Consider the following 20,926-nt stretch of genomic DNA (forward strand, 5'->3'; position numbering starts at 1 on the left):
GCTGATTGATTTCTGCTAGTTTCTGCTGCAGGTACAGAAAATTTATCTCGTAGTTTCCAAAGTTGGTTAGAATCTACAGGGATGGCAAGGCATGTGCACTTGTCCTTATTTCAAACATTCTGCTAGACCTTTTGCCTCAGAAGTGTTCTTATTCTTTCATTGGGTGTGCATGACCTTGACAAGGCCAACATTTGTTGCCCATCCCTACATGCCCTGTGGTGGTGAACGAATGCAGTCCATCTGGTGTAGGTACGTGCACAGTGTTATTAGGAAGGAAGTTCCCAGATTTTGGTCCAGCGATATGGTTTAGCTCATTTGACTAGACGGCTGGTTTATGATGCAGAGCAAGGCCAGCAGTGTGGGTTCAATTCCCGTACTGGCTTAAGGTTTTTCACGAAGGCGCGCCTTCTTGACCTTACCCCCCCAGCCTATGGTCATCTGGGACGATGGCGACTGGCGACTTTACCTTAATATTGGAGAATTCAACGATTGTAATGCCATTGCACATCAAAGGCTTTTGCTTGTTGGACATGGTCATTGCTTGTTGGACATGGTGATGAAGTCATTGAAACTTTCCAATTCTTATAAGCTAACATTGCCATATTACATTCTGCAATACTCTCTCTCCTGGGTTGAGAACCTTAATATATGTAGCACTATTGATACTTGTGAAGTTGCAGTACATAAAGAATTTCAATGGGTTTTACAGTCCAGATACAGGCACTCTAGCCCAACATGTCTGTTGGTATTTATGCATCATATCAGCATCCTCTTCATATCACTATCAATATTCCTTGTGTTCCTTTCTCTCCCGGACTTATCTAAGTTCCCCTCAAATGCATTTATGCAATTCACCTCAACAAGTATGCATGTCCTACATTCTCACCACCCTCGAAGTAAAGAAAATTCCTCAACCTTGGTGGATGGGGTTGAGGCTTTTTTTTGGTTGGGAAAACTCTAAATGGGAGATGAGGGTTTTTTTGTGCGTTACTATCTTCATGTCGCACAAGGACAAGATTAGCCTTTCTCCTAAATGAGCTTGGATGTTGGTGCCAAATCCTGCTTTCTGAACAGTAGCAAAGACAATGCAGTATTTATTTTAGAATTCCTTGGCTGAATTGACCAGCCACCTGACACAGCTGCAAGGTGCTGTTTCATATGGCTCCTGTGGGACAGGTGCCCAGAAAGTGCCATTAATGACATGAGCATCTGCCCCCTTTTTATTGCAATGGTGTGACGTATAAATATCAAAGATAGACACGTTGGGCTGAACAACGTTTTCCTGTGCCGTAAAATTCTTTGTGTACTGTGACTTTGTAACCAGCAATAGAGCTTAATATATTGAAGTTCTCTACTCACAGGACCAATATTTCAGAAAATAATGTCACCCTTTAGGTTCCCACGAAATGTTAGCTAATAAGAATTTGATAGATTCAGCTATTTCATTCCTGGGATTTGGTAATTGATGATCAATGTTTGACCAGACACATGACTGGGGTGTAGTTTCCTGCTGATGACCTGGAGCTTGTCCCATTATTGCATATAATAAAGATTATTATTAATAATTCAATCTCTGGTCATGAAGGCTAAAGAAGTAGCAAAGCTTAATCTGTTTAAAAACTTGAACTTGTGGGTTATTTCAATAAGAAATTAAGACAGTTCCTAATACAAAAGCAAATAAACTGCAAATTCTGGAAGGCTGAAATAAAACCAGAATGTGCTGGAAGTACATGGGAGGTCATGCAGCATCTGAGGAGAGAAGTAGAGTTAATATTTCAGGTTGATGACCCTCCGTCAGAGTGAAAGATCATCAACCTGAAACATTTAGCTTTTTCTCCGCAGGTGCTGCATGACCTGCTGACTAACAGCACGTTCTGTGGTTATTTAAAATATTTCCTGGTCTTTCAGGTATTAATTATTCGATTTCTTTTAATATGATGTGATCTTCTTTTCCAGTTTCATCTTTGAATTGTTTGCACAAGCTCAGATTACTTTCCAAAATAAGTCTGCAATTTTAGAAGCACTGGAACAGATCTTGAGTGCTCTGTCAGAGCGTAAGTATTTGATATTGTTTGTCTTTTCAATTTGCTGCATCTCTTGCAGAGGTACAGAATTTTGAATTGATATTTTCTTATGGCTACTTCATGAAGCATCTATCATTTATTGGGTAATACAAGAAAAACACTGTAGTGTATATACATTTATTTGAATATTTTTGTTGTGCAGTCTACATTGAATCTGCCAAAAATTTTCATTGATTATCATAAAGCCCTTACAGTGCAGCCTTAGGCCATTCGGCCCATTGAGTCTGCACTGACCCTCTGAAATAGCACACTACCTAGGCCCACTCCCCTGTCCTATCCCCGTAACCCCACCTCAACTGCACATTCCTGGATACTAAGGGTCAATTTTAGCATGGCCAATCCACCAAACCTGCACATTGTGGATTATGTTCGGAGGAGTGAACTAGTGAATAACTGTGTTGAAAATCCAGCTATCCCCTCCACAATGAGACTCCAAGGGGACTAAGATGGACTTTCAAATATCTACCATTTAATAGCACCACAAGAAAATTACCTGTACGAATGATTCAAATGAATTTGTGCAGGTACTTCCGATGTAAACATTAATTAAGTTATAATAATCCTGAATGTTTCTAATAACATGAACATTCTCAGTTCATGTGCTTTGCTCAGTTTGGACAATGGAAATATAATTGCGATGAATCACCTTCACTTGGGAGAGTGTAGTTTAAAAATGGAAAGCGACCAAGGTGTTCATTGTGTGTGATTAGTTCTGTGCTCGCAATGCCTTTCAGATCTTGAATTCATAAGACCATAAGACATAGAAGCAGAATTAGGCCACTCAGTCTATCGAATATGCTCCGCCATTCAATCATGGCTGATATTTTCTCATTCCCATTCTCCTGCCTACTCCCCATAACCCTTGATCCCCTTATTAATCACGAACCTATCTATCTTTGTCTTAAAAACACTCAGTGAGGACACTCCGATCATGTCCATACACCCCCTCCAAACACTTGTCAAGTAAGTTGTTAATCAACACACCAAGATAATTGGAGCTTGAGGTTAAACTGAATTCTTTATTTACATATCTTTAGGCAGTGGAATATTCACCAATACAAGTGGGCTACAGAAAGTAGCTGACATTCTTGAGGTAAGATGCCATCGCAAATTGTGATCCTCTAAACCGGGAGTAAAATTGGGTCTGTTTCTTTAATAACTTGATCAAAAATAATCATTTCCTTTTTAAAATTGGTTTGCACTCATTGTAGAAGCATAATTAGGCCTGCTGTTAATTTGAAGTGAGCGTACAGAGAATGATGATCATTCAGTTTACGAAATAAACCTAAAGTTGATTATGGAAATGAGACGTAGTCTGAAACATAAAGATCCATGTGTACACAGAGGTTTGGAGCATTCACCTGTCACATGTTAGAAGTAGTGAGCGTTTCCGGAATTGCGAAGCTAATGTGATAAGGCACCTACAGATCCCGTACCAGCCTCCCCGAACAGACGCCGGAATGTGGCGACTAGGGGCTTTTCACAGTAACTTCATTTGAAGCCTACTTGTGACAATAAGCGATTTTCATTTTGTTCAGATGATGCTGTGAATATATTTGCTGCCCCCCACTGGTTGGCTTTGCAATACTTTTAATTATTGTTGTTCTGCTGATCTGAATTGCCTTTCTCAGCATCCTCACCCGCCCCAGTGCCCATCTTCCACCACCCGCAACCTTGTGCTGGATGAATTCCATGAATGTGGGAGGAGTGCCAAATATTGGCTGGTTCCCTGTTCACTATCTCCGGTTAAAGCTTTGTTCAGAACCTCAGCACCCTCTTTGACCTGATGTGAGCTTCCTACCCTATGTCCATAACAAAGACTGCCTCCGTAATATCGGTTGTCTCTGTCCCTGCCTTAGCTATTTTGCTGTTAGAATCCACGTCTCTACCTTTGTCACCTTCTGACTAATTCCAGTGCTCTCGTGGCCTGCCTCCTGTAGAATAAGGGCCTGGCACATATGGTGGTAATGCGGGACTGAGTACCGTTCCGCCCACCGTGATGTAAGAGAGCACATGATTCACACCCAGGGACAGTGTGGTGTTGGACAGAGATGTGGAGAACCAAGCGTGGAAATGCTTCCGGCTTGTACCCTTTACTATATTCTTGGAAATGGTTCTCGTACTCAATAAAGACTTTGGTTAACTTATGTATGACTATGAAGATTTCTTCAGACCTACCGACCTCTAACCAACATCATGCAACACCTTGCTTCTTCCATCCTCCATAAATGTCAGTTTATCCAAAGCTTTGCTGCCTGTAGAAGAAGCAGATAATGGTAGTATGTTGTGGTTTAGCTGCGTAATAATATTGTAACAGTTAGCTATTAAAACTAATTTTCTTCAACTTGGAAGGACGATTTGGTTATGTTGAGGCACTAACTTAGATTATCCACTGACCGTATGGATAGGTTGGCTATTTTGTGAGAAGATCACATAAGCTAACAGGATTGTTGTCAGCAGTTCGCTTTTGATTACAAAATTGCCTGTGAAACTGTTATTTTTAAATTGCTGCTGATGTCATCGGAACCAATGTAAGTTGACAGCAAAGTAAATGGAATATTTTCAATATACAGCTCTAATTGCCATGGGTGTGAATTGTGTGCGATTAACCAGATTGCACTCCCATCTGTTTTCTTCATGGCCAAGGTTTTGAGCTCTTGGGAATAACAGCAGGTTCTCTTTTTAATTTGTCCCCTGAAGGGTGTTTCGTTTCCTGTTGCTTTTCCAGCATAGGATGGGGGAGGAAGAGAAAGTCTTGTCCCCAAGTATTGTCACTCCTTCCGTTTATAAAAAAAAAGCATGTTTATTAAGGTTTTACATTTTCGAGAGTAACGCAATAAAATGACAAAACAATACATCACGGTAGGCAAGGAGAAAAATAAATGGCTCGGCATGAATGAGTACAGAGAGGGAAAGGAAAACAGCATCACAACTGGCTTGATGAAATCATTAGACATAACTACATACCTGTGTAGCCCCATCACAGACTGAGGGAGAAATGGGATGAGGCCATATAAACATGGCAAAATGTTGCACACCCTCCCATGCCGCACAAGGCCGTATCTATCAGCAGGAATCAGGATAACTTTTCCGTGCCATGTTAAGAGTGCGCGCCAACATGAATCAGCACCGAAGGTATCAACGATCTACCACCACCTCTCTTTGGGTAACCAGACCCATCTGTATCCACGTAGGAGCCAAGGACGGATTCATCATATCCACCATTATAAAAACCAAAGAAAATACGCACAAACCCCAGTACTAAGGGGAGTTACATACAAGCCACACAACGCAACTTAACCCCAATCCCAGGCCCAGGGTAGAACCAACATCATTCCGTACAATTGTGCAGGGAGGACCAGCAACAATGGGCATGATTTAATGGAAATGAAAAGGAGTTCTGTGTCGGGTGCGTTTAGCTGGGTGTTTCCCAGTGCTGGTAGCGCAGAGGCCGCATTTATTCACATTTCCTGCACTAACGAACTTTGCTTTCCAATGCAGGCAGAAATCAGGGCATCACTTTTAGCAGATAACAGAATCGACTCAATATGATTTTGCTAGAAAAGGATAATCGATGATAATCTGCCTCATACTCATATCTCGTACCCCCTTGCAGGATAAGAAAACAAACAAATAATCAACAACATGATTACCATGGAGTAACGTCCAGGATTATAGAACAATTGCAGAATAAAGACATCGTTCATGTTGCATGAGAAAGAAAAGTATAAGATATGATCTGCAAGCACTCTTCAGGGTTTCTTCAAGGATTCCAACAATCGAAGAACGAGGCGCCATTACATAGAACATAGAACAATACAGCGCAGTACAGGCCCTTCGGCCCACGATGTTGCACCGAAACAAAAGCCATCTAACCTACACTATACCATTATCATCCATATGTTTATCCAATAAACTTTTAAATGCCCTCAATGTTGGCGAGTTCACTACTGTAGCAAGTAGGGCATTCCACGGCCTCACTACTCTTTCCGTAAAGAACCTACCTCTGACCTCTGTCCTATATCTATTACCCCTCAGTTTAAAGCTATGTCCCCTCGTGCCAGCCATTTCCATCCGCGGGAGAAGGCTCTCACTGTCCACCCTATCCAACCCCCTGATCATTTTGTATGCCTCTATTAAGTCTCCTCTTAACCTTCTTCTCTCCAACGAAAACAACCTCAAGTCCATCAGCCTTTCCTCATAAGATTTTCCCTCCATACCAGGCAACATCCTGGTAAATCTCCTCTGCACCCGCTCCAAAGCCTCCACGTCCTTCCTATAATGCGGTGACCAGAACTGTATGCAATACTCCAAATGCGGCCGTACCAGAGTTCTGTACAGCTGCAACATGACCCCCTGACTCCAGAACTCAATCCCTCTACCAATAAAGGCCAACACTCCATAGGCCTTTTCACAACCCTATCAACCTGGGTGGCAACTTTCAGGGATCTATGTACATGGACACCTAGATCCCTCTGCTCATCCACACTTTCAAGAACTTTACCATTAGCCAAATATTCCACATTCCTGTTATTCCTTCCAAAGTGAATCACCTCACACTTCTCTACATTAAACTCCATTTGCCACCTCTCAGCCCAGCTCTGCAGCTTATCTATATCCCTCTGTAACCTGCTACATCCTTCCACACTATCGACAACACCACCGACTTTAGTATCGTCTGCAAATTTACTCACCCACCCTTCTGCGCCTTCCTCTAGGTCATTGATAAAAATGACAAACAGCAACGGCCCCAGAACAGATCCTTGTGGTACTCCACTTGTGACTGAACTCCATTCTGAACATTTCCCATCAACCACCACCCTCTTTGTCTTCTTTCAGCTAGCCAATTTCTGATCCACATCTCTAAATCACCCTCAATCCCCAGCCTCTGTATTTTCTGCAATAGCCTACCGTGGGGAACCTTATCAAACGCTTTGCTGAAATCCATATACACCACATCAACTGCTCTACCCTCGTCTACCTGTTCAGTCACCTTCTCAAAGAACTCGATAAGGTTTGTGAGGCATGACCTACCCTTCACAAAGCCATGCTGACTATCCCTGATCATATTATTCCTATCTAGATGATTATAAATCTTGTCTCTTATAATCCCCTCCAAGACTTTACCCACTACAGACGTGAGGCTCACCGGTCTATAGTTGCCGGGGTTGTCTCTGCTCCCCTTTTTGAACAAAGGGACCATTTGCTATCCTCCAGTCCTCTGGAACTATTCCTGTAGCCAATGATGACATAAAAATCAAAGCCAATGGTCCAGCAATCTCTTCCCTGGCCTCCCAGAGAATCCTAGGATAAATCCCATCAGGTCCCGGGGACGTATCTATTTTCAGCCTGTCCAGAATTGCCAACACCTCTTCCCTACGTACCTCAATGCCATCTAATCTATTTACCTAGAGCTCAGCATTCTCCTCCACAACATTATCTTTTTCCTGAGTGAATACTGACGAAAAATATTCATTTAGTATCTCGCTTATCTCTTCAGACTCTACACACAACTTCTCATCCCTGTCCTTGACTGGTCCTATTCTTTCCCTCGTCATTCGCTTATTCCTGACATACCTATAGAAAGTGTTTGGGTTTTCCTTGATCCTTCCTGCCAAATACTTCTCATGTCCCCTCCTTGCTCGTCTTAGCTCTCTCTTTAGATCCTTCCTCGCTACCTTGTAACTATCCATCGCCCCAACTGAAACTTCACACCTCATCTTCACATAGGCCTCCTTCTTCCTCTTAACAAGAGATTCCACTTCTTTGGTAAACCACGGTTCCCTCGCTCGGCACCTTCCTCCCTTCCTGACCGGTACATACTTATCAAGAACACGCAGTAGCTGATCCTTGAACAAGCTCCACTTATCCAGTGTGTCCAACACTTGCAGCCTACTTCTCCACCTTATCCCCCCCAAGTCACGTCTAATGGCATCATAATTTCCCTTCCCCCAGCTATAACTCTTGCCCTGCGGTGTATACTTATCCCTTTCCATCCTTAACGTAAACGTCACCGAATTGTGGTCACTGTCCCCAAAGTGCTCACCTACCTCCAAATCCAACACCTGGCCTGGTTCATTACCCAAAACCAAATCCAATGTGGCCTCGCCTCTTTGTTGGCCTGTCAATAAACTGTGTCAGGGAACCCTCCTGCACACACTGTACAAAAAACGACCCATCTAATGCACTCGAACTATATCTTTTCAAGTCAATATTTGGAAAGTTAAAGTCTCCCATAATAACTACCCTGTTACTTTCGCTCTTATCCAGGATCATCCTCGCCATCCTTTCCTCTACATCCCTAGAACTATTTGGAGGCCTATAGAAGACTCCCAACAGGGTGACCTCTCCTTTCCTGTTTCTAACCTCAGCCCATACTACCTCGGAAGATGAGTCCCCATCTAGCCTCTCCGACATTACTTCCACCATGCCGCCTCTCCGACACCCAGGCGGTCCACAGCCTAGGCCCTGGCCGGTAGAATGACTCTACCTGCTCGGCCACCTCCAACCCCTCACAACAAGCATCAAGAACAGGACGATATAGGACTAGTGATTGGTGGCCCCAACCGACCGTTGGCCTTGAAGATTGGATATGTTGTGCCCCATCGAAACTGATGCACCCAGCCTCCAAATCAAGATTAAAAGCAAGGCAGCCAATTTTCAAACTCAATCGGGAACTCGCCTCCCACTTCTCGCAAGGGACCAGGTTTGTGGGCACACCTTGCCCAGACCCCATCTCCCGAACCCGTCAGGATAGATGATATGCCATGCAGTAGGCTCCTGACAACACAAAGGTGGGCACTCACAAGGAAAAGTGCTCTATCGAGCGCAAGAACTCTCTCATGCGCCACCACTGCCCCCCTAAAGGCACCCCATTCTTCAAAGTGAGCTCGAATGACTTGCACCGCAGAGCCGAGATCCTCAAGAAGACAACCATCTTCCATGGCGGCCATCATCCAATGCACACTGTACACCCAAAGCGAGAGCCCTCGCAGAAGCACCTGTGCCACTTCAAGCTGGGTCCTACTAGCCTACTCACCGCCAAGGGCAAAAGGATTTTGGCTATTTATCTCCGCTCCTCTTTGCAAAACACCATCAGGATTTTCCAGGGACAAGCCTTGTCACTGAGCAAAAAGCAAATATGAAATGTGCACCAGGATAAAATGAAGGATTAAAAGATGAGCCGGAGCTCGGGAAAACTCAGCCGCTTCCGCACTCACATCATGTGACCCTCCCACTATTTCCTTTTTAATTTTAAAAGAATGTGTCTTGTAATTGTGGGCAGTGCTTGTGCCTTAAAGGGAAGTGAAGACAGTACCTAGTATCGATCTATGTTTCTGAGATGGCAATGGCATCAACTCGCAGAGCTGATGCACAAAATATGAAGTACCCGTCAAAGAAATTCAATAGTTATTAAGGGTTTGTTGATCATGAAAGATCTGGCAAAACTGATGTAGAGAAATTCTTCACTATGGTGAAGGGGTAAGGATCGAGGGAACGGATGAGAACTAGCAAGAACAAATCAGAGCTTGTTCAGCAGAGAGTGAAAATTCCCAGTGGATAAACAGAAAACTGAGCTCCCACAAGCAGACCAGGTACTGCAACAGAGAGAGTCCAGCAGTGAACACTCTTTAAGCAGTGACAAAAGTAAAGGTCGCCAAAGCCCTAAGGCCATCTGATAAAACAGGATTTGGCCCAAAAAGAAGCAGATTTCAGTCTTGGGCCAACACAAGAGCTGACTTAACCAGTGCACTGAAGTGTTGAAATACATCAGATTGCAAATTATAGAAAAGTATTGAAGCTGGTGGTAAATTTATTACTATATTTTATTGTTACAACTTTCTTTTCAGATTGTTTTCTGCATCACTCCTCCAGAGGGTACTACACCACATACCATAGGGCAGAATGTGACCAAGCATTACAAGGTTATTTTTTAATGTAATCTTTTTTTTAAATTGTGTTCCTGCTGTCTTATAACTCAAGAGTAAACTCATTGACTTTTCTGAAATGTTTAGTTGTTTTTCAAGTTGCCAATTAAATTTATCATGTTTCCTTGAGGTATATTGGGAATGTTAAGACTGTAAATTTACCAATTCCTGGAGTTACACTGTGGTTATTCTGCATGCTTCCACTATTGTACATACAACATGGAAATGTGCTTAAGTACTTAAAATGCTGCCACCGTTTTTTAAAATACCTTTGTTACTAATTACTGAGTTTTCCCAGTGTTTTTATAATTGTCAGCTCTTTATTTTTTTTGCTGCTATGAGTATCCGCATTTCATTTTCCCCTAGGTTCATGTGCACCCAGATAATAGTGGGAAGAAGAAGCAACAGAGAACTGATTTATGGACTTCATCAGTTACAAGAAAACAAGGTACAAACCTGATCCCAATAGCTTAAACTGGCAACAGAATAATCCCAACAAAATCAATTTAAATAATCATTTATGCTTTTGCTGTTTGTGGGTCCTAGGATTTTTAATGTGTGTAAAGTAACCATCGTGTTTTCTCACTTGCCAGAAATGTCTGTGTTTCAATATTAGTCAATTTTTTTCTCCGACGCAAGAAGATGCTAAATATGTGTCAGATTTTCCTTCATATAATCCAAGTAGTCAGCATATATAACACTGCTTTACTGTGGATGGGCAGATCATTTTTACTGTCACCTCGCAGTGCAGAAGAGTGGAACAATATTATAGGTAACTCGGTTGTTATTTTATGTTCATAGTTGGTCTGTATTTTTTTTAGATGTTTCTGTTATAAAATGACCGTGTGCAAACTCATCACATTGTAATTGCACCCTCCTCCTAGTGGTGGCACTGCAGTGCTTTGCATTACAACACTTTAGTTGAAGAATAACATTGAGTCCGGATAGCTGAAACGGGCCCAGCTCTTGCATAGGATTGACAGCATAGAAGCACTGGTCAATTCTGGTGTTTATGCTTTACTTGAGCCTCCACCCAATTTCATATAACCCTTTCTCCCTCACGTATAAGGAAAGCTGCATAGACATATGTATGTTATATACCTCAGCTACTCCAGGTGAGCATAAGGACTCAAGAACCTAAGAAATTGTAGCAGGAAGTAGACCTGGGCCTCCTCTGCCATTCATAGCAAACATGGCTGATCTTTTACCTCAAATACACTTTCCTCAGTGCACCCATAGATTTTTGTTCCCTAAGAGATCAAAAAATTATCTATCTCAATCTTAAATATCCTACATGACGGATCACCAACAACCTCCTCCGACAGAGAATGCCATAGATTTGCAATTCTCTGACTGAATAAATTTTCCCTCATCTCGATTCTAAATGATTCTGCCCCCCCCCCCCCCCCCATCCTGAGACTGTGATCCCGTGATCTAGACTCCCAACCAGGGGAAACATCCTCTCAGTCCCTACCCTGTCAAGCCCCTGACTAATCTTGTGTGACAGTGAGTTCCACATTCTAATCACTCTTTGGATCCAGACGTTTCTCCTGAATTCTCTATTGAATTTATTGGTAGCTGTCTTGTATTTATGGCCTCAGTTTTGGTGTTCTCCACAAGTGGGAAACATTGGGGTGGATTCTCCATTGGCCTACTCTGGTAGTGGATTTCCCCATCCGGCAGAGAATCAAGCGTCAACCGGTAAACTGGATAGTTGCTGGGCGCTAATCTTGTTCCAATGCTTCGATCCACCAGCGACGGCAGCAGCGAGCTATGTGCAGGATGCATGGGCTCGAAGCTCGCGTGTCGTCCCCCCCCCCCCCCCCCCGCCCCCCACTACCACATACCCCCATTATGTGCCGACCCCCACAACAGGAAAAGCAGGAAATCCTCCCACTGGAGTTTGGTGCAAGTTTTCCCAAGCATGGCCCTGACGCGATGGACCCCGTGATGGGTCAAGGGGCTTGGTGCATAACTGAGGTGCCCTACAAAGTCCATCGGAAATCCGCCTCTTCCACCCCTCACAACGCAAATCCTGCCCCTGCCCCCCACACCTACCGACACACCTCCAAACAGACCCACAAACAGACGACTGCTTGAAAGCTGAAAAGCAGTCCATGCAGTAGAGTGAAAAATCACTGCATTTTCACTTAACCGTCCCTCGCATCTGTTGCCGCACAAGTGTCAGAGGCTTCCTCGAAAGCCAAGTACACTTTCAAAGGTTTTCAAATCCCTTGACAGCCTTTGAAATGCAAATCTTCCATTCAATTTCACACAGCAATACATTACATTGGCCAGTGATTGATAGTTTTATTACTCCAGAGATAGCTGTTTGGTTGATTGTTGATCTGTCTTTCCCTTCATGCTGGAATGCATCAAATACCCTTCTTTGATTGTTAACCACAATGTTTATAAACACTTGCTACGATTGACAGATCCTCACCACATCAAAAGCAGCTAAGTTCTTTCACTTCTTTTCACAGCAGAAAGTACAGGAGCAATAAACACATTACAAAATACTGGGCTGGATTCTCTGTTCCTGCGATAAGCGCTGACGCCAACGAAGGATCTGTGGTGTTTCACGGCGTTAAAATCGGTGCCTTAACCACACCAATTCCGGTACTGGTGAGGGGCTAGCAGAGGTGCCACGTGAAACACTCATAGAATGCGTGAAAAACAGTGGGAGAATCGGTGGGTCCTTGCTGGACATGCACAGGGCTGACGAGCTGCAGCCGCGCATACGCCTACACCCCCCCACACACGCACCGATTGCGCCGGAAAAGATGGCGGCAGTGGTGCTGGACCGCGTAGCCACCCACCCTACCCCCTCAATCCACCTCCTGGCCACCACCCACCACTCTTCTTCCCCCAGCCCTGGCAGAAGCCCCCCCCGGCCAGCGGCACGGCTCTTGGCAGAATGTTGCGATGCTGGACGCTGTCCGCAAGGCCTCTCTCTCTCTCCGCAGCTGCCATGCCAGACTCACGACCGCTGAGACCACACGTGGCCCGCGCCGTCGGGAACTCGACCCGTCGGAGATGCAGATTCGTGGGTGGGACCGATAATTATATGCAAACGGGGTTTCAACTCTGCGTGGCACGCATCCCGATTTGGAGGGGGTAGAGCATCGGGACCCAGCGTCACACTGGTGCCTGCTGCGATTTCGGCATCAGAAACCATTCTCTGCCCGATCGCCGTTCCCGATTTCGGCGCCAGGCAATGGAGAATCCCTCTCACTATGTTCAGTTAATACATTTCATAGAGTCAAAGAATCCCTCCAGTGCAGAAGAAGGCTATTCGACTCCTCGAGCCGACTCCATACCGTGCTGGTGGGCAGCACGGTTGCATAGTGGTTAGCACAGTTGCTTCAAAGCTCTAAGGTCCCAGGTTCGATTTGTCACCGTCTGTGCGGAGCCTGCACGTTCTCCCAGTGTGTGCGTGGGTTTCCGCTGGGTGCTCCAGTTTCCTCCCACAGTCCAAAGATGTGCGGGTTAGGTGGATTGGCCATGCTAAATTGCCCTTCATGTCCAAAAATAAAAGGTTAAGTGGGGTCACTGGGTTACGGGGATAGGGTGAAGTGTGGGCTTAGGTAGGGTGCTCTTTCCAAGGGCCAGTGCAGACCCGATAGGCTGAATGGCCTCCTTCTGCACTGTAAATTCTATGATCTATGACCAACCCTCTGAAAGAACACTGTACCTAGACCTATTCTCTTGCCCTATCCCTGCAACCCCATAACCCCACCTAACCTTTGGACACTAAGGGGCAATTGAGCATGGCCAATCCTCCAACTAACCTGCACATCTTTGGGAGGAAACCCACACAGACAGAGGGAGAATGTGCAAACTTGACACAGACAGTCACCCAAGGTTGGAATTGAACCCTGGCACTGATGCAGCAGTGCTAACCACTGTGCCACCATCTCATCCACACCTAAGAAATAAAAGCTACAAAAGCTGCATAACTACAAAATTATTATAGACTATGTTATGACACCCTGGTCTAATACGCAGTCAATTCTAGCCTCGCTTGACCCAGAGTCACAACACAGGTGAAATTTGATTTTATATTAATACTCGTGGCTATATGGAGTAGTTTATTCAGAAACCGCAACACTGGGAGACAGTGGCAAAGTGATGATTTAATAATGAACTAATAATAGAGGCCCAGGCCCATTTCTTGGGGATGCAGTTTCAAACCTGACTACAGCAGCTGTTGTGAGTTATGTTAAGGATTATGAATGTCGGATTTTGTTTTTGTTTCCGGTGAATTGGGATTATTTACTTTCGGTTTGGTTTAGAATGCTTGTTTGTGTATACAAACCATGCTTGAACTTTTGGCCCATCTGTGAGAAGCAAGAGTGCCCTGAGGTTGCTATGGGAAAAATTGCTGCGGTGGAGCTGTGCTCCAAAGGAAAACTGGTGGGTTTTGTTTTCTTTTGGGAAAACGCAAGAGAAACTGACCTGGAGGCTACAGACGTTCTGTCTGTTGTGTTTAACGCAGAGAACACTGTTCTGTATGTTTAGAGGAAAAGAGGGAGTTCTAGAAAATTGGCTGTGAAAAGAGAAGTCCAGCTCTGGAACAGGAGTCAAGGAAGAGTCTACGAGGGCAGCACGGTGCGCAGTGGATTAGCCCTGCAGTCTCACGGCGCCGAGGTCCCAGGTTCGATCCCGGCTCTGAGTCACTGTCTGTGTGGAGTTTGCACATTCTCCCCGTGTTTGCGTGGGTTTCGCCCGCACGACCCAAATGATGTGTAGTGTAGGTGGACGAGCCATGCTAAATTGTCCCTTAATTGGAAAAAATGAATTGGGTACTCGAAATTTTTTTTAAAAAAGGAAGTGTCTACGTGTCTGGTGGGTTGAGGCATGTGACCGTCAGCAATGCCTATACTTGGGCCAAGAGATCATATTGTTAGGTAGATATCATAGGCCTGAGCTGTGACCTGCGCTACTAGACCCAGAGGGAAAGGAACTGCCTCCCAAAGTATGAGTATGTTTACAAGCCTATTCGAGTAAAAATGATTAAGCTGGGCTAAATTCTTGGATTGAGTTTGAGCTAGTAGCTCACTGTTTAGAATCATTATCTTATTTCCTCAGTGTACCTATGTGGTCATTATTGCTTCTGTTTGTTTTGTTCAAGTTTGTATAGTAAAGAATGTTTTTGGTGTTTCTTGGTGTTCTGCCACTGATTTCCTTACGCTTGGTTCTTCCACGCATTACATTTTTAATACCAGTTATGATCAATTGAGCCAGATCCTAAGAAGTATCAAACGCCCAACATTCTCACAGCTGGGATCATAGCAAATTCAATTAGTATATATATTTTTTTTAAATCTGGATTTGAAAGCTAGTCTCAATAATGGTACCATGAAACCATCGTTTGTTGTAAAAAGCCATCTGGTTCACTATACTATAAGGAAGGAAATCTTCCATTTGGCCTATTTGTGACTCCAGACCCACAGCAATGTGGTTAATTCTCAACTAAGTAAGATTTGCAAATAAACCAATAGGATGAGGACATTTGTCAGTCACGCAGAGCGGTAACAGAAATGTCCCCAGTATTTGAAATATTTTACTTGCGATCATGCGTGATAGAACCCTGGTGTGACAAGAAGTATGTGCAGAGTCACTTGTATATATTTTGTTACTTTATAAATGTGAGTCATAGTACATTGCTGCAGGACCCCTGTGGGCTTGCGTAGGTACGCAGAATTCTAAACTGCATTAAAAAATTCATACTGATAGAACAAAAGAAGACGACATTCGCATTTCATGGTAATATCAGAATTGTGAAAAGGTTTCATGGTTTCCGTAATCTATGCATTTATATGGTTTATATATTAAATCTTAATTAGATCTACTATTCTTGAGTGTGGGTTTCCTCCGGGTGCTCCCATTTCCTCCCACAAGTCCCGAAAGGCATGCTGGATTGGATTGGATTTGTTTATTGTCACGTGTACTGAGGTACAGTGAAAAGTATTTTTCTGCGAGCAGCTCATTAGGGGTGACATTCTCCGACCCCCCCCCCCCCGGCGGGTTGGAGAATCGCCGGGCGTGAATCCCGCCCCTGCCGGTTGCCGGAGATTCGGAAGGGGCGGGAATCGCGTCGCGCCGGTTGGCGGGCCCCCCCCCCCCCGCTCGATTCTCCAGCCCGGATGGGCCGAAGTCCTGCCGATAAATTGCCTGTCCCGCCGGCGTAAATTAAAGCACCTACCTTACCGGCGGGACAAGGCGGCGTGGGCGGGGTCCCGGGGGGTGCCCCCACCGTGTCCTGGCCCGTGATCGGGGCCCACCGATCCGCGGGCGGGCCTGTGTCGTGGGGGCACTCTTTCCCTTCCGCCTCCGCCAAGGTCTTCACCATGGCGGAGGCAGAAGAGACTCCCTCCACTGCGCATGCGTGGGAAACTGTCAGCGGCTGCTAACGCTCCCGCGCATGCGCCGCCCCGAGATGTCATTTCCGTGCCAGCTGGCGGGGCAACAAAGGCCGTTTCTGCCAGTTGGCGGGCGGAAATTCGTCCGACGTCGGCCTAGCCCCTCAATGTTGGGGCTCGGCCCCCAAAGATGCGGAGCATTCCGCACCTTTGGGGCGGCGCGATGCCCGTCTGGTGCCGTTTTGGGTGCCAGTCGGCGGACATCGCGCCGTTTCGGGAGAATTTCGCCCCAGATCTTTAAGTACTTGGAAAGAAAAGGGAATAAAAGAAAATACATAATAGGGCTACACAAGGTATACAATGTAACTACATAAGCACCGGCATCAGATGAAGCATACAGAGGTGTAGTGTTGAAGAGGATCATTTAGAAGTCTGGTGACAGTGGGGAAGAAGCTGTTTTTGAGTCTGTTCGTGCGTGTTCTCCGACTTCTGTATCTCCTGCCCGATGGAAGAAGTTGGAAGAGTGAGTAAGCCGGGTGGGAGGGGTCTTTGATTATGCTGCCCGCTTTCCCCAGGCAGCGGGAGGTGTAGATGGAGTCAATGGATGGGAGGCAAGTTTGTGTGAAGGACTGGGCTGTGTTCACGACTCTCTGAAGTTTCTTGCAGTCCTGGGCCGAGCAGTTGCCATACCAGGCTGTGATGCAGCCAGATAGAATGCTTTCTATGGTGCATCTGTAAAAGTTGGTAAGAGTTAATGCAGACGTGCTGAATTCCCTTAGTTTCCTGAGGAAGTATAGGCTCTGTTGTGCTTTCTTGGTGGTAGCATCAACGTGGGTGGACCAGGACAGATTTCTGGAGATGTGCACCCCGAAGAATTTGAAACTGCTAACCATCTCCACCTCGGCCCCATTGATGCTGACAGGGGTGTATACAGTACTTTGCTTCCTGAAGTCAATGACCAGCTCTTTAGTTTTGCTGGCATTGAGGGACAGATTGTCGCTGCACCACTCTACTAGGTTCTCTATCTCCCTCCTGTATTCTGACTCATGGTTATTCGAGATCCAGCCCACTATGGTCGTATCGTCAGCAAACTTGTAGATTGAATTGGAATCAAATTTTGCCATGCAATCGTGTATGTACAGGGAGTAGAATAGGGGGCTACGTACGTAGCCTTGCGGGGCCCCGGTATTGAGGACTATTGTGGAGGAGGTGTTGTTGTTCATTCTTACTGATTGTGGTCTGTAGGTCAGAAAGTCGAGGATCCAATTGCAGAGGGGAGCCATGTCCTAGGTTTTGATATGAGCTTGGATGGGATTATGGTGTTGAAGGCGGAGTTGCAGTTAATAAATAGGATTCTGATGTAGGAGTCCTTGTTGCCGAGATGCTCTATGGATGAGTGGAGGGCCAGGGAAATGGGGTCTGTTGTGGACCTATTGCGGCAGTATGCGAATTGCAGTGGATCAAGGCATTCTGGGAGTATGGAGGTGATGCGCTTCAAGACCAACCTCTCGAAGCACTTCATTACGACTGAGGTCAGGGCCACCAGACTGTAGTCATTGAGACACGTTACCTGGCTCTTCTTTGGCACCGGTATGATGTTAGTCTTCTTGGAGCAGGTGGGGACCTCGGAGTGGAGTAGGGGCAGGTTAAAGATGTCCGCGAACACCTCTGCCAGCTGGTCCGCGCAGGCTCTGAGTGCACGACCAGGGATCCTGTCCGGGCCCGTCACCTTCCGAGGGTTCACTTTCTGGAAGGCCGATCTGACTTCGGAAGCTGTGATGGTGGGTATAGGTGAGTTATGGGCTGCTGGGGCACTCGACAGCGGATTGTTGGTTTCCTGCTCGAACCAGCATAGAATGCATTGAGTTCATCGGGGAGGTGTGCGCTGCTGCCAGAGATACTGCTCGGCTTCACTTTGTAGCCCATTATGTTGCTTAGTCCTTGCCGCAACCGCCGAGAGTCTGTCTGTGACTCTAGCTTGGTTTGATATTCTGTCTTGGCATCTCGGATGGCTTCAGGGTCGTCTGACTTGAACACCTCAGACCTGTCCTTCAGTATGGAGTCAATTTCACGATTGAACCATGGTTTCCGGTTGGGGAACATGCGTACTGTTTTCTTTGGCACACAGTTGACCACACATTTGCTGATGAAGTCTGTGATGGTGGTGGCATACTCATTTAAGTTGGTTGCTGAGTTCTTAAATATGGACCAGTCCACTGTCTCTAAGCAGTCACGTAAGAGCTCTTGTGTTTCCTCGGATCAGTACTGCACGACCTTCTTAGCTGGATTCTCCCGCTTGAGTTTCTGCTTGTATGCCGGGAGAAGGAGAACAGTCTTGTGGGCTGATTTCCCAAAATGCGGTCGGGGGATGGAACGGTAGGCGCCCTTGATTTTTGAGTAGCAGTGGTCAAGAGTGTTGTCGCCCCTGGTGGAACAGGAGATGTGCTGGTGGAATTTTGGCAGTACACGCTTGAAGTTGGCCTTGTTGAAGTCTCCGGCCACGATGAACAAGGCCTCCGGGTGTTCTGTTTCGTAGTTGTTTATAACTGTGTACAGTTCGTCCAGCGATTTCCTCACTTCTGCCTGGGGTGGGATGTAGACCGCTGTGATAATGGCTGAAGCGAACTCACGTGGAAGATAGTATGGGCGGCACTTCACGGTCGGGTATTCCAGGTCCGGGGAGCAGTAGGTCGCCAGGGTCGCCACATCCAAGCACCAGGAAGAGTTGATAATGCAAACCCCTCCACCCTTTGCTTTGCCTGATGACGTGGTGCGGTCCTCTCGGTGAATTGAGAAGCCTTCAGGTTGTATGACCATGTCTCTGTGAAACAGAGCACACAGCAGTCTCTGACTTCCCTCTGAGAGGTACATTCAGCGTTAAGTTCATCCAGCTTGTTTTCGATCGCTTGGACGTTTGCCAGGAGTATGCTGGGGAGAGGGGTCTTGTTAGGTGAATTGGACATTCTGAATTCTCATTCTCCCTCTGTGTACCCAAACAGGTACCCAAACAGGTGCCAGAATGTGGCAACTAGGGGATTTTCACAGTAACGTCATTGCAGTGTTAGTGTAAGCATCCTTCTGGACACTAATAAAGATTATTTTTTAAAAAAATTAATTATTAAATTATTTATAAATGTTACTTTATTTGCATCAGGGACTGGGACAAGGTTTGAAATACAGTGGGATGAGTTCCATATCCAGTTCATTACGCTGACCATAGCCTGCTCATAACTGTCATCATACATCCTGCAATTTTTTAAAAATGTCCCCTACTCAACTTAAAAACTGGGACAGAGATAATTTACTGGCAAAGGTTTACTGTTAAGATATCCAGTACTTGAGATAAGTTTAAATATTATGACACCCGATTGTTTTCGCCTTTGTGAGGAAAAAAATCATTTATGTTGACAGGAAAAATTTTAAGTTACTGGTGCTTCTGCCCTGGCTACAGCATGGCTGAGCTGGTACGCCAAGGGGTTCAGTCGATCATCCTCACAAGCGGTACCCTTGCTCCATTGTCCTCTTTCACTTCAGAAATGCAAATGTGAGTATGTTTATTTTTTAAAAACATGTAGAAATGTATTAAGCCACTTATTTTCAACACTGTTACCAACTGAAAATCGAATTAGGATGTATAACATTATTCTAAATTTCTTAAGTTCACCAAGCCTCCGTGTTCACGTATTCCATGGCGTCAAGCAACGCAGGCTCACAATGAAACAACTAATAGTCACAAGATGCAGTCATCTTATTACTTGTAAAGATTGTTCCATTTATACATTTGAGCCAGTGCTACTGTGACTAAGCCATTCCAATTTGAAAGAACAACACCCTCCAGCATTTTGTACAAATGATACACCGATTACTAAATGAGTAACAGTCTATACGTTTTTTTTTAATTAAGTGGATCTAACAGCTTGAGCTCGTTTGGAAAAAAAACACTGGGCTGGATTCTCCGCAACCCGAAGTCACGTTTGGCGCGGGGGAGGAGAATCAACTTTCCCGACGGAATCGGGCCCGGTGCTGCTCCGCCGATTCTCCAGGCCCCGAATATACGCGCGTCCATGAATTACGGCGTGTGGCTGGGGTGGCCATGGACAGAGGCCCGCCCAGCGATACTCCGCTCCCGACCGGCAAAGTTCCCGACGGCGTGGAACTAGCATGGTATGGCCGGTCGGTAATCTCGCGTGGCCCACGGCCGCCCTGGTGGGGGTGGATCGGGGTGGGGGGGCCGTATGGGCATCCGGGCCACAGCTCGGGCCGGTCCGCTGCAGGGGCGCGTGGCCGATCAGTGGGAACCTACATTACGGAGCTGCCTCCGCAGTCCAAGTCCGCCATGGCGCTCGCCGCAGTCACTGGAGACCGCCGCCTTGCGCATGCGCGGACTCAGAACTAGAAGTGCGAGGGCCTGTATCCGCAGCCAAAGCTGTGTGAAGCACGCCAGGTCCCTGCTAGCCCCTGAGGCAAGTGAATCGGGTTGTCTTTTTTTTCAGGAAACTCTGGAGTGCAACGTCTGCGTATTTACGCCTGCGTGGACATAGCCCCATTT

The 20,926-nt window shown here is 45.8% G+C and overlaps 1 protein-coding gene across 1 annotated transcript in view; it reads left to right on the plus strand.

Annotated features, from left to right (window-relative positions):
• rtel1 (regulator of telomere elongation helicase 1) overlaps positions 1–20,926 on the plus strand; it is a 121,054-nt gene that overhangs the window by 50,370 nt on the left and 49,758 nt on the right. Inside the window, exons 13-17 of the mRNA XM_072515554.1 lie at positions 1,957–2,054; positions 3,122–3,177; positions 9,935–10,009; positions 10,379–10,460; positions 19,789–19,921. Of these exons, the coding sequence (XP_072371655.1) occupies positions 1,957–2,054; positions 3,122–3,177; positions 9,935–10,009; positions 10,379–10,460; positions 19,789–19,921 (444 nt within the window). The remainder of the gene's footprint in view (positions 1–1,956; positions 2,055–3,121; positions 3,178–9,934; positions 10,010–10,378; positions 10,461–19,788; positions 19,922–20,926) is intronic.

The sequence above is a fragment of the Scyliorhinus torazame genome, chromosome 8 (genome assembly GCF_047496885.1).
Source record: "Scyliorhinus torazame isolate Kashiwa2021f chromosome 8, sScyTor2.1, whole genome shotgun sequence".
Classification (NCBI taxonomy): domain Eukaryota; kingdom Metazoa; phylum Chordata; class Chondrichthyes; order Carcharhiniformes; family Scyliorhinidae; genus Scyliorhinus; species Scyliorhinus torazame.